Source organism: Rhamphochromis longiceps, linkage group LG20 (assembly GCF_057381845.1).
Source record: "Rhamphochromis longiceps isolate RC_006_pf linkage group LG20, R_longiceps_female_GT1.1, whole genome shotgun sequence".
Lineage (NCBI taxonomy): Eukaryota > Metazoa > Chordata > Actinopteri > Cichliformes > Cichlidae > Rhamphochromis > Rhamphochromis longiceps.
In genome coordinates this window covers 32,460,279-32,473,711 of record NC_140576.1, presented here as the reverse complement: position 1 = coordinate 32,473,711, position 13,433 = coordinate 32,460,279, and the positions used below count along the sequence as shown (strand labels likewise).

The following is a 13,433-nucleotide window of genomic DNA, read 5'->3' as shown; positions in this document are numbered from 1 at the left end:
AGTTTTGTCTATAAGCTAACTTTTAATTTATTGATTAATTTTAAGTGTTTAAAGATTTTTTTTTAATATTTTGCTTTTTTTTTTAACTTATTTTCCATTTTTTTCTGAATCTGTGAGCTATCAATGTACAGTGCTGTGAAAACGTCCATTGTATAAACAATTAAATGTTTTTTTTAATGATATATTTTATTTGTTTTTGTTTTTTTTAATATCATCAGTCAAATTCTAGACAAAGATAACCTAAGTAAATCCACAATGCAGTTTTTAAATGATGATTTTAAAAAACTCTCCACACCTGAAACCTACGTAATTTCTATGTGAAAAAGTAATTAATGATCCTTCTGGGGAAATATTCTGTTACATTCAAGCTTTCCGTTACATCTAGTGTAAAACCAACATGGCCTTTCATATAAAGTCAAGCAGACAAATATGGTGGTGGTAATTTGATGGTCTGGACAACTTGCTGTAATAGTTGAAACCATGAATTCCGAATGTTCATCAGTTTATACGCTAAACCTCAAGCACACTTGGCTTACAGCAGAATAATAATACGAAAAACAAACCCAATTCTTGCTGTTAGGAGTGGCAGAAACAGTTATAAGGTTTAGGGAGCAAACACCTTTTCACACGGGACCGCTACTTAAGTTTTTATACCACACTCCTCATACCCCCACATCCATCCTTTTACTTTGAAAGGGCTGACCGGAAATTATCCTGTATTCCCAGTCATCCAGCGGTGTCCGGTTAGAGACAGCCTCTCTTAATTTTGACACTAACTGGAACCTCAGCTTGGACTTGGCGACTGACCTGGGTCTGTCTGGGCTTGTTTTCAGACTGAACCATCCCACACTTTGGAAAGAGAGTGTTGTGTGGTGAGCCACGTGTACAGGAACTGGATCTAGAGGAACCAGCGAAGGTCTGTTTGACTAGAAAGTTACTACTGGTATTAACAGCTAACTGGTAAGTCCAGAACTTATCTACAAATCATTTTCTGGTCATGTTTTAAGGTATTGTTAATCTCTGCGATCACTGTCTTCCTTTACTGCCGTAACAACAGTTATTTTAGTTCCTTAGCAACGAGGGCTAACGTGTTAGCCTGCCCGTGCTAATCGTCAGTGTTTAAAAAGACATGACGAAGCTAAATTAGCATGCTAGCTGTTGTTTGCTTTACTAAAATGCTAGTGTTCGTGTAACTTTTCAGCTCCCAAATGAATATTAAGGCGGACATTAGGCAGGAACGTGAGTTTAGGCAGAGTTAAAATAAATAAATAAATAAATAAGTAACGTTCCTGTTCGTTTGTAGCTCGGAGGGGGGGGGGGGAGACATGTCCTTACTTACTATATAATTAAGTCTATTATTAGTTTTATAACTGATGAATTGCTAATAAGTCTGGAGGGTTTTTTTGTTAAGTGATCTAATAAATTCGTTAAATTTATTTTGCTTTGGTGAGTTTGCTGACCAGTGTTAATTTATGATGGCGCTTGTTTGTTTAACTTTTGCGTATTTTTGCATGTTTTTTATTACTATGTGCATATCTGGTGCAGTTTTCCTCTGTTGTGTCCCCGTGGTCAATATTTCAGCAGAATAATGTACAGAAAAATGGCTTTATGCATATTTCTGACAATATTTACTGGGTTTAGAAGTGGGCGTGTTTGAGTTGCGAAAGTATCGATTTGTGTCGTTGCGACACTGAAGTCGATTTTTGTTTGTTCGTTTCCCATTTTTGTATTTTTAATTTTTTTTGAAACCCTGAATGGTATTTAATTTAAAATGAGCACATGGAATATTGAATTAACCTAAATACACTAATGCAGTAAGTTTACCAGAGTAGGAGAGAATTTTAAAAAACAAAACAAAAAAAAACTAAAATCTGAGTGATTATACTCGTCAAACAGAATAGGAAATGGGTTGTTGTCTTCAGCACTGAAACGAGCAAAGGAGAAAATGGCAACATATATATGAAGGCCTTACCAACACAGAAATGTAAACTGAATCGCTGAAAAAGCACAGCATTCATACTGATGCTCAAGAGGATGGAAGGGTACAACAGACAATGGTGGAGGCTATAATTTACATGTAGATGTTTAAATAGAGACAGAAAAGATCTCATCAAGGATCTGGATGACAACAATGTAGACTCTATATTGTAGATTAATGGGCTGAACATGGTTTTTGATTGGCAGAGCACACGTAGGGAGCTACAGACCGCCATGGAGATTAAAAAAAGAATGTGGTATTACTGGTCTGTTTGTTGTAGGGTGAAAAGAGCTTTCCATAGGCAAATGCCTACGCAAATGGATATGGCTGTGGTACCATTTAAAAAGAATAAAACACTGGTAAAAACAAAACAGGGTGATAGGATAGGGTCTGAGGAATAGAGACTCTGCCTCAGTATTGTTTATCAAATGATTTCTTGAATCTATCAACACACTTTAAACACATATAAAAACACCTTTGTCCTTTAGTTTATATTTATTGGATTTCTTGCATATAATTGTCTTAACTTATGATTTCTTTTCAGCCAGATTATGATATAAGTAAATATTTTATTTCCTCAGTTTTAGGGGTAGGGAGTAGTGGGGCCGTTTTCTAGTGTTTTCTGGCAGTATGACACCTATGACAATAACTCAACAACCTGTATTTGTTGAACGTTTAAGAATATAGTTCTAGAATTTAAGCTGAACTAAATCTGCTGCCACCTTTCGAGGAATGGGTTTGGGATTTTAGAGAAGGGGAAATGCACATTTATATAAAGGAAAGGCAAAATTGGTGCATAAAAAAAGCAGGACAATAATTGTTATGTCTTGATTATTTTTATAGCCCTGCTTTGACCTTTCATCCAGAGGTAAACATGGCTGTTTGGAGGAAACTGTGGTGCAGAAACCTCCTGGCTGTCTCTCTGCTTTTCTACATGCTCCTCCACATCATCGATGTGCACGCACGGCCAGCCAACATGTCGGCCTCTAAAGATAAGTCTCCATCCAGCAAAGACGAGAACGAGATTCTTCCCCCAGATCACCTGAACGGGTTGAAGATGGAGCTGGACGGCCACCTCAATAAGGACTTCCATCAGGAGGTTTTTCTGGGGAAGGAGATTGAGGAGTTTGATGAGGATTCAGAGCCGAGGAGGAACAGAAAGAAGCTTATTGAAATATTTACCAAGTAAGACGTGGTTTTAATTCACTGAATAGCACTTGAGTCACAGCATTCCTGAGCAAGATGCTCAAGCATAGCTGCAGATCAAGTTTGACGCAATAAACCAAGCATTCAAGTGTTGTTAAGTCAACGTCATCCTTCAGCTCAAAAAAGCAAAGAAATATTGACTAGTGACCAGTGTGGCTGTTCTCACAGGTGTTACAATAAAGTGTAATGTCCGCACATCCATTAAAAGAAAAAAAATGATTTAGGAGATTTAGCAGAGCTGATATAAGAGGATAAGCTTGGTTCTGGGTGAAGTATTTCTTAAAAAAAATGCAGCACTGCTATAACTTTGGAAGTAAACATAGACAGAAAGCTAAAGACTACTAACTTGGACCCAGTTTTATATGCTAATATAAACACTTTAGTTTCATTTTTCAGTTTTATTTGTCATATGCAAGTTAGCACAGGGTCAACATTGCAATGAAATGTGTTTGACGAGCAGCAGTCACTCAGCAGCATGGTACAGTAGAAGAAAATATAATAAAAAATAAATAAATAAATAGAAAAATAGTAAAGAGCAAAATATTAGAGAGACGTGGTAAAAGAGAAAAGATGACTAAATATATATGTATCTATAAATATATGTACACTAGTGATTAAATAAGAAAATCTTGAAAAGAAATATGAAAGGGGGGGCAGATGGGATATTGCACAGGAATGAGCAGCAGAAAATTACAGTATTGCACTTTTTAAATATAAATATCAATAACAATAAAGTGGAGTAACCAGTGCAGATTAAACAGAGTACTTGTGAAGCTGCAAGGTAGCTTCTGAGTGCGTCCTGTGGACTGTGTTGTGTGTGTTTAAGTGTTGTGTTTGAGGTGTCGTATGGCTTGGTGGTAAAAACTGTTTTTAAGTCTTGTAGTCCGAGCAGACAGACTCCTGCCAGATGGTAACAAGGAGAACAGCTGATGTGCTGGGTGGCTGTGGTCCTTGATGATGCTGTGTGCTTTACGGAGGCATCGCTGAAGATAAATGTCCTGAATGGCAGGAAGCTGTAGGATGAGGGTTTAAATTTTTAATTGTTCTCACTAAAAGGAACATCATATTGTAGGAAGATTACATACAAAGCTTCAGACAAAAGATCATCTGAGAGGAGCCCATCCCCAACAGTTATGAATACATTGCTGCGTAGCTTGGATTACTTGCTATGAAAAATGAAAACATTGCTATGTTCCTAAGCTTAAAGTCTTAGTTAGCCTGAGAGCCATTCTTACTTGGCTCATGACATGCTGCACATAAATGGTAAAAATACAAAGCTGGAGAAGCAAAGAATGGCCGCTGATTAGTTTGCCTGTCAGTAACAAGATGAGAGCCTCGTCCAGCACAAGAAACACTTGGAGCCGGGTTGCAGGACTTAAAATTCCAGATGTTAGGAAAAATATCCTAGGGCATGATATATGTGTACCTACTACGGTTGTTGTAGAGGTGCATTTGATTTTGTTATGTACTAGGTTGTAGTTGTGGACCCTTTTGCTGTGCTGTTTACTGCACAACATGTTTATCTGCGTAGAGGGCAAATTTCAGAAATACGAGGCAGCACAGCTGTATCCAATGAAGCAATATACTGAAGTAAAGCAAGCTTTGCACATATTTCTTCATGTAGTGGTCCTTTATTTTGAAATTAACTTAGTAAATTTCCTTTCGTTATTTGACGAATTCTCAGTAGTATAAGACCATTAATGTAAGAGGTCCCAAGGGTTGGGAAATTCCTGTGTTACAATATGACAAACAAATAATTCAACCTGATGTCTTTTCCAAGCTTTCCAAACCAGCAAATTTTGGTCATTGGGTATTGGACAGCCAGGGGTCAAACCGTGACTGCCACCCAGAATTAGATCATGGATACAAGTGGTGTAAAGTGGCTTCCTCCAAAGGACGAATGGACTCTTTAGAGAGAGTGAAGAGCTTGTTCATTCAGAAGGGAATCAAAGTAAAGTTACCCCTCTTCTAAAAGAAAAGAGCTAGGTGAGGTGGTTCAGGCATCTGACCAGGACGCCCCCTAAGCACGGATCTTTCAGCATGTCCTATTTGAAGGAGGACCCAAGGAAGACCCAGGAGATTTAGTCTCTTGGCTTGGTCCAGTCCAAGCGTCAGTAAATGTTTTTATTCGTTCATCCATCCAAAGGCAGACAACTTAAAGGCTGAATTTATTAAATGGAAGAAACTAATTTATTCTCTGGTTCTTCTGAGTCACATGATTCATGCAGCTTATCATTGTCCTGGATGTTTTTAATCTATCAGCTTAAATGGCAAGAGGAAAGATTCCTGTTCACGCCGGAGAAGCAAATTCATGATAATAATAGAAAAAACAAGCATATATACTGTAAATATACAGCCAGGGTCATAAATCACTCGGTCACTTCAGGGCTAAAGTGCTTTACATGTGTGAGCCAGACAGACAAAGCCTTAGGTGGGTCATTATCATCGTTTAATTAGACGCCTAATGGAGTAGAGACGCTGCTAATGTTCAGGAACTGGAGCTAAATTGGGAACTAATTTATTATTTTAATGATTTCCTCACAGGGTCGACTTCAACAGGGACAGGAGCATAAGTGCCAAGGAGATGCAGCGCTGGATTATGGAGAAGACGGAGGAGCACTTTCAGGAAGCCAAGAAGGAGAACAAGAACAGTTTCCGTGCTGTCGATCCAGACGGCGATGGTGAGAGTCACAGACCATGTCCCAGACTTAAAAATACTTCCTGTCAGGTCAAATCTAAATTCTGATTTCATGGGTTGTGTGTAGGTCACGTGACATGGGATGAATACAGAGTGAAGTTTCTGGCCAGCAAAGGTTTCAATGAGAAAGAGATTGCAGAGAAAATAAAGAATAACGAAGATCTGAAACTGGATGAGGAAAGTAAGTTGAGTTTTTTCCCGTCGCAAGTAAAATCTGCAAAGCTCTGCTGTAAATCTGACTGTTGTGTTAATATTTATCCGATCTTCATCTCTACAGCTCAGGAGGTCCTGGAAAGCCTGAAGGACCGCTGGTTTCAGGCTGACAACCTTCCAGCTGACCAGCTGCTGAATGAGGAGGAGTTCTTGTCTTTCCTTCACCCTGAGCACAGCAGAGGCATGCTCAAGTACATGGTCAAGGAGATTGTGCGTGACTTAGGTATGTTTTACTTATAAATATTACTTTATAGTTGTACTGTCACAAGATAATGGTGTATTTACACACTGAGCAGATGTGGAGCAACCTAAGGATTAACAGACAGTCAACCTTTTAATGGCAATAAACATTTATTGCCATTGCATTAAAAAAAATAAGTCAAAGAGAAGAAAATGCAACAGAAGACAAATAAAAAGAGTAAAAATTCAGGACAACGTTATTAAACATCTTACAAAATCAACCTAAAATGGTGAGTTTTGCTAATTTTTTTTAAAAATGAGGAACTGATCTCTCAGTAAGAGGAAGTTTTTTTTTCTACAGCACTGGGACTAAAACAGTAAAAAGTTACAGTAAAGTTTACTTTAAACTTGCGTTTGAAACTGTAGTTGATTCTCTGATCTGAGGTCGGGAGGTAGCATGAAGTGTTAGGAGTACTGAGATGTAAAGTATAGCTGGACCAGGGAGTGATTTTTGAAGTAAATCTTAACCTGGGTGATTTCTGCGAGGTCTGGACTCAAGTGTTTTGTGAGGCCTCTCACTGCTTTGTACTGACTGCAGAAACCGCAGCATCATGCCGACATGTATGCAACGAGTTGTAGTAATATAATCGTGAGGAAACAAGGGTATTGAAGATTATTAAATTATTTGTAAGTGTGAGCTGTAGAGTGGTACAGATGTTTGACATGCTGGTTGGATTTCAGATTGCTTTATGTTGGTTATTAGTTGTCCGAAGTGTGGAGTGACACTAATATAGTGATAAAGACCAGTACAAAAGAGTTTTATCTGAGATCAGCTAAAGTAAATTAGAAGGCAATGTAATGAATTATAGTGTAAAGATGTGCTGCACACACACGGCTGTTTTAAAACATCCTCAACCATGCAACTCCAGCAGTGAGTTTGGAATTGCTTTACATTATGAAATTAATGTATCCAATCAGAGAGTCGCACACCACCCCTTCAGCTTGTAACCTTCTCTTTAGTATTTGGAGGGCTGATTTGGTGATTTTTTTTTTCTTCTCTTTTTAAGGCATTAACAGCACCATTGTGCTAAAATGTTTCGCTTCACAGTTTCTTAGATAGCAGGACAGTTCATTTGATAGAGAGAGGGACAGAGAAAAAATAGAGCAAGCCTTAGCTTTAGGCAATCACGAGACATGAGTTAACAACTTGAACTGATACAGCTCATTATTATTGTGGTCCTCTAGCTACCACGCCTAAGTTTAATAAGAGTTTCTTGAGGGTAAAATTGCTCCATGTTAAAAGAGAGCTTGAGAATGCCGCACATCAACATGGTCTCCTGAAGCCTCGTTTAATGGTTGTTTGACACAGAAACCGTGAGATGTTCAAAGCCCTGTAAACATTTATACTGATGCTTGAGGTGTGTCAGTCTCGCTGCAGTCTTCTCCTGACAGAAAACCTACAGCATCAGCTTTCCTGGTAGAGGAACAAAAGAAGTCAAAACAGGATAATAGTTTCCTGAGTTTTTACAGCCGTTGCAGCATCTCTTTCTCTTCCTGTCATTTGGGAATCTACAGTGTGAGAACCTGCATCACTGAAATGCTGGTAAAGACCAACCTTTCAATGCACTTGTGTCTCCAACTCGGCCACACATGCACAAACTGTGCTTATCTGCTGTTGTGACCTAACCTTTGCTCCATGGCATTCATAAGGGCGGCAACAGTGCACACTCATGTACTGAGAGTCAGTCCCTCCCTACACTTCCCTTTTAGTTCAGAATCGGAGGTGAAGTTATTGTTCCCGAGGCAAACACTCCTTATTCACTAAAGGTCCCAGTGTTTGTTTGTTTTTTTATCAAGAAGCTGTGTGTTGTGGAGCTGGAATAGCTTTTAAAGAAACCTGATGATGAGATGAGAAGGAACGTGGGCGACCGTGGCTCAGGGGGTTGGGAATCGCATCTGTAACCGGAAGGTCGCCGGTTCGATCCCTGGGCTCTCTGTCCTGGTCGTTGTGTCCCTGGGCAAGACACTTTACCCTACTTGCCCACTGGTGTTGGCCAGAGGGGCCGATGGCGCGATATGGCAGCCTCGCTTCTGTCAGTCTGCCCCAGGGCAGCTGTGGCTACAACTGTAGCTGCCTCCACCAGTGTATGAATGTGAGAGTGAATGAATAGTGGTATTGTAAAGCGCTTTGGGTGCCTTGAAAAGCGCTATATAAATCCAATCCATTATTATTATTATTATTATTATTATTATTAATTATAACAAGGAAATTATGGTAAAAACACTAAATAACATTCAGACACCTCATATAGTGGAGAAGAACTGGATAGTAATTTTATTTAGAAAGAAAATAAAAAATAAATGTATACAAGAGACGTACATGGTTTTTCCTGCTTAAAAATAACAGGTTACCTCAAACTTAACCATAGTTGAGCCACATGTAATTAAAATTAGCTTATTTTACATTATTAGATATAAGCCTGTCCATTTAATAAACAGAAATGTATTTTATTCGTGAGAAAATTTAACCCCACTTCATTAAATACTGGTTTACAATCCTTTCATCTCAGTCCTGGTGGTTTTTCTTTCACAGAGGGACTAAAGCTCTTGCATGAAAAGCATTACTGAGATATTTATTTGACAGAACTGGTTTGGTCTCTCTGTTGGCACAGACAAGCACTGTTTGTACCTGTTGGCATTTTGTCACACGGAAGTAAGCATTAACTTAGTTTTATCTAAGTGATATTTCAAGCCCAAATATAACAGGTTTTCATTTACATCCCATATGGGAAAAGAGTAAAATGTCCCGTTCCCTAATTTTCCATCTTCTCCTATAGTAAATGTTTAACGTTCTCATACTAGGATTGGCAGTTGAAAGTGGCCCCACTTGCAATTTTCTCATGCAGCGTAATGTTTACTTTTCATTTTTCTCATGAAACATAATTTTCTGAACAAACAGGGCTGCTGTCATTAGGAAATCTTATACAATGTAAACATTTCAGGCAATTTTTTTGTATGTTCTTTCTTTTCCGTATGGAACTAAAAAAAAAGAAAACACAGTTAAAAACCAGAGGAAGGCATCAGCTAATGTAATATTTTCCTTTATTTATGTCATAATAATAGTGTCACCAGATCCCAGCAAACTAAATGTGCAGGTGTGGGATTAATGCTAGGAAGTTATTAACATAAAGATAAACACACTATGCAGGTTAGAAGTTTAACATGTGAAGGACTGAATGGCTGCAGCTTTCTCAACCAGTACTACAACAAAATACTTTTATGATCACTGTAGCTGTTAAACTGGTGTTAGGTTAGGTTTTTGTGCTGGCTCACTGTGGTGATTGTGACAGCTGATCTAAACAGTGCGCCGTATAATTCTGGGGTTTTTCTTTCAGACCAGGACAGCGATAAGAGGCTGACACTGTCGGAGTTCATTTCTTTGCCCGTGGGCACTGTGGAGAACCAGCAGGCTGCAGAGATCGAAGATGAGTGGGTCAGAGAGAGGAAGAAGGAGTTTGAGGAAGTCATTGATTCAAACCGCGACGGCATCGTAACCATGGATGAGCTGGAGGTGAGCGATGAAAAAGCAACTATAACCATGATAGATACAGAAATGATATGCAACATAATTATTTGATTGGTTTTGTTTATTTGTTTCAAATAGAAACACAATGATTGAGCTGATTAACAGAAACAACAGATCTCAACATCTCTACATAAATCAAAGCACAGAAAAGAACAAATTGATCAGTAAGGGTCCAATAATGCTCACCGGATTGATCACGTTGCACACAAACAGTCGCCACAGATCCGTACCATTACATACTAGTGATGAAGGCATGAGTACTTATGGCAGTACTCTCCACTACCACCACAATCACCACTCAGACAAAATGCCCATGTTAGTGATGGTATAAGAGGAGCAAAGATTTTGTTTCTTTTTTCTTGTTTTTTTTTGTTTAGAATGCCTAAATTTTTCAAACTCTTACAGCATCTGCCTCTGTCTCTGAACTCCTGTACGTATTATATATTATTTATGTTATATATGGTAGTAAAAGGTGACTTGGTCATGCACCCATGTCTTCAACCAACGCAAGATGATAAAACTTCAGACGTGGATGCCGAGCCAGAACGACACCAAACTGCAGTCACAACAGCGAGCGTAACCAGGCCATAACATAAATACTAGATATGGTAATTGAGAAGTATATAAACAATGGGAAATAAAAAAAGTAAACTAACATTAAAGATGATGGAAAAACTGAGTGAGTTCTTAAGTGTGATTTGGAGAAATTAAAATTAAATTAGTACAGGTTTTATTGTAATTTGTTGTAATCACAGTCTGCTCTGAATGAGCCCTGGGACTTCAGGGTTTGAGCTGATGTTGTCAGCAAGGTTATGCAAAGCCACCAAGCCAATTTCACAAAATGAGGTGGAGCGTGGCAGGAAGGAAGAAGCCGTGAAGTTGTTGTTCAGAGCCAGGTTACACTCCTTTAACACTTTGTTGGCAACTTGGAAAATGCCACCACTATTTTCCAATGTTTTAGCTTTTTACATTTGTCACTTTTTGTCAAGTTTTCACACATATTGTTTTATATGGTTCCACACTTGATAAAGGATTAAAGATGCGAGTGAGTAAAAAAATGCAAAATACAAAAGCAAAAAATAAAAGAAACCCTTCCATTTATACTTTGAACTTTTATAATTATTACATCAAAATAAAAAGTAAATCAACGTGTGTGTATATATAAAGAAAAAGTGACTTACTGAAAAAGATAAATTACATTTAATTTCACTTTATATGTGACTTTTCCTTAAAAGTTCCAACTGCAGGTCTCCTTTATATGGCGTGTATGAAACAGCTCAATAAGATGTGGGCTGAAATATCAACATTTTATATTCTTAATTATTAACACTTTCAAAAGGAGTTGATAATTAAGCTTCTCTTCATAGTCCTTATAAATTCTCCTTCACGTCTTTTCTTGACCTCATGATGATTATCTGCGTTGTGAGTGGCTGGAAAACCTCCAACAGGAGGTATCCAGGTAGGCGTCATGGTCAGATGTACCAGCTCCCTCAGCTGGTTCTTTACAACGTGAAGGATTTAAAAACTAGTAGAGACAGAATAAAAACATTCTTACATATGTCCAACAAAATAGCTACAGCAGGTATAGCTGATATATTTTCCTGTTTCTCCGTGTTTCATCTTTCAGGAGTACATGGACCCGATGAATGAGCACAACGCTTTGAACGAGGCCAAGCAGATGATCGCTGTTGCAGACGAGAACCAGAACCATAACTTGGAGCTGGACGAGATTCTCAAGTACAGCGAGTACTTCACAGGGAGCAAGCTCATGGATTATGCCAGAAACGTACACGAGGAGTTCTGAAAACAGATCCGGCGTGAGGGACAAACCTGGAAGATTGGCGACGAGATGATCAAGATGTTCTAGTGTGCAATTCTGTATTTAAAAACCCTAGCATCAGCAGCCTCTGTCACTGCTGAGTCCAGTTAACACACTCCTCCTTCAACCCTGGACCAGTGAAGCTAACACAGTCTGCCTTTTGCGTGCCATTGGACTGTTTGAAGCGTTCTTAATTTTAAATTTAAAAGCGCTGCACCGATTCCAAAATTTATTTTTTTTTAAACCGTGAAATGTGTGTATATGAGGAATTTTCATTGCTGGTGCAGTGGTGAGAGAGACTGAGCAGCTAGGCGAGCTGTTTTTCTGCAGGATCTGTTGTCTGTATACAGTGTAAATATTCACATTTATCACACACAATGCGTCTGTCAGTGGGAAAGATAATGGTGCTGAAGGGTGTGACGCTTAGAGAGACACTAATGGAGTAAAAGCGTATATTTGTGCGACAAGATATATCACATAATTGCCCAAACTTAAGAATTTCATTTTTAGTGTAGTATAGTTCCACCGCTTTCCACAATAGGTCGAGTCCGTCCTTCCACTGTACTTAAAAACAGGGTGTTTATGTATTTAAACAGAAAAAGTAAATAAGATTAGAATAGAAATATAAGAAGAACTTAAACTAAAAAATCTGTTTGTTGAAAAAGATTAATATATGAGTATATTTTGAAGGAAACTCAAAAGCAGCATCTAATCATGTCATTTCACCTGTGTCCGTTTCTAAATCTTTACTACAACCACTCTAATTCAGACTTAATGTTTAGATGTGGAAGAAGAATACCTTATATATAAATATATATTATTATTTTAATTTTTTTTTTTTTTTTTTGCATCTTTGAACGTCATGCAGACGTGTACTCATTTAGTCCTGGTGTCTTGGGTCTTATTTACCTCTTGAATCTTTAAATGCTCACAGTCGATCCATATAATTGATTTTCAGCTGCATGGACAATTATCGGATTTAACAATTTTCGCTGCATTTCTGTTTCCAGTAACCTGTGGAGTGTTGGCATCCCGCTGCAGTCTTTTCTGTCCTCTGTGCGATTGTAAAATAAGATTTATGATAAGAGAATGTGACACAGCTTTACAAAATGTACTGCAAATATGCCATAAACAATAAATATTTCTTATCAACTGATGACTGTTTGCGTTTGAGTTATGTTTATCCCCAGGCAGGAGGCTAGAGCCCTTTGGTCCTGGCTTTGAAAATGTACTTCAAGAACAGAAGAGGAAAGCCAAACTAAAGCACTGAGTGTTTGTCAATTTTGAACTTTGTTCAGTGGAACAAAGTTCAAACATGACCTTTTTTAGACATGGTACCTTAGGCAGATGTTGCATTTAATTACTGCATTTCAATGTATCAGTCTGAAACCTGCATTTAAAAAGTAACTTTAAGTTAAATTTAGTCCCATTTAGTATCTTAAAGTCATTCGAACCCTTCGCTAATCTCCAAGACCCAAATCTGTCAGATTTTTCCACCAGTGTGACAAATTCTAACACAATGATGCCTCATTGTGTGTTATGTATCTAAAGCTTCTTAAAGATTATTTTATTGAAACCGTATTTGCAACAGTAACATGTAGGGGAACTCCTAGTGTTTATGTTGATGTGTTACAAAGTAACATCAGACTGGGATTTCAGTATTTGTAAAAAGATCAACTTCTGTAAATTAATATCTCTGTTCTGAGCTTTTGAGAAGAAGAATCAGAGAGAAATGTGTTGAAGAAAATCTGCC

General features: G+C 38.1%; 1 protein-coding gene across 3 annotated transcripts; it reads left to right on the top strand.

The window, feature by feature from the left end:
• Positions 1-718: 718 nt before the first annotated feature.
• Positions 719-12,836, top strand: sdf4 (stromal cell derived factor 4). Of its 3 annotated transcripts, none has more exons than XM_085393796.1 (7): positions 719-916; positions 2,822-3,163; positions 5,729-5,865; positions 5,950-6,063; positions 6,160-6,318; positions 9,671-9,846; positions 11,489-12,836. In XM_085393796.1, exons 2-7 carry the CDS (start codon positions 2,853-2,855, stop codon positions 11,663-11,665), a joined length of 1,074 nt encoding a protein of 357 aa, XP_085249922.1. In that variant the 5' UTR covers positions 719-916; positions 2,822-2,852; the 3' UTR covers positions 11,666-12,836. The 3 variants fall into 3 exon arrangements, with proteins under 3 accessions (XP_085249922.1, XP_085249921.1, XP_085249920.1); XM_085393795.1 differs by having other exon boundaries at positions 719-960; positions 2,845-3,163; XM_085393794.1 differs by having other exon boundaries at positions 719-960.
• The last annotated feature ends 597 nt before the right edge of the window (positions 12,837-13,433 follow it).

Bases quoted from the DNA above. Each gene is read 5' to 3' on its own strand.
- sdf4 (XM_085393796.1), top strand. From the start codon at position 2,853: ATGGCTGTTTGGAGGAAACTGTGGTGCAGAAACCTCCTGGCTGTCTCT. The intron at 6,064-6,159 runs GTAAGTTGAGTT...TCATCTCTACAG, and splicing joins TCTGAAACTGGATGAGGAAA to CTCAGGAGGTCCTGGAAAGC. The intron at 6,319-9,670 runs GTATGTTTTACT...TTTTTCTTTCAG, and splicing joins GGAGATTGTGCGTGACTTAG to ACCAGGACAGCGATAAGAGG.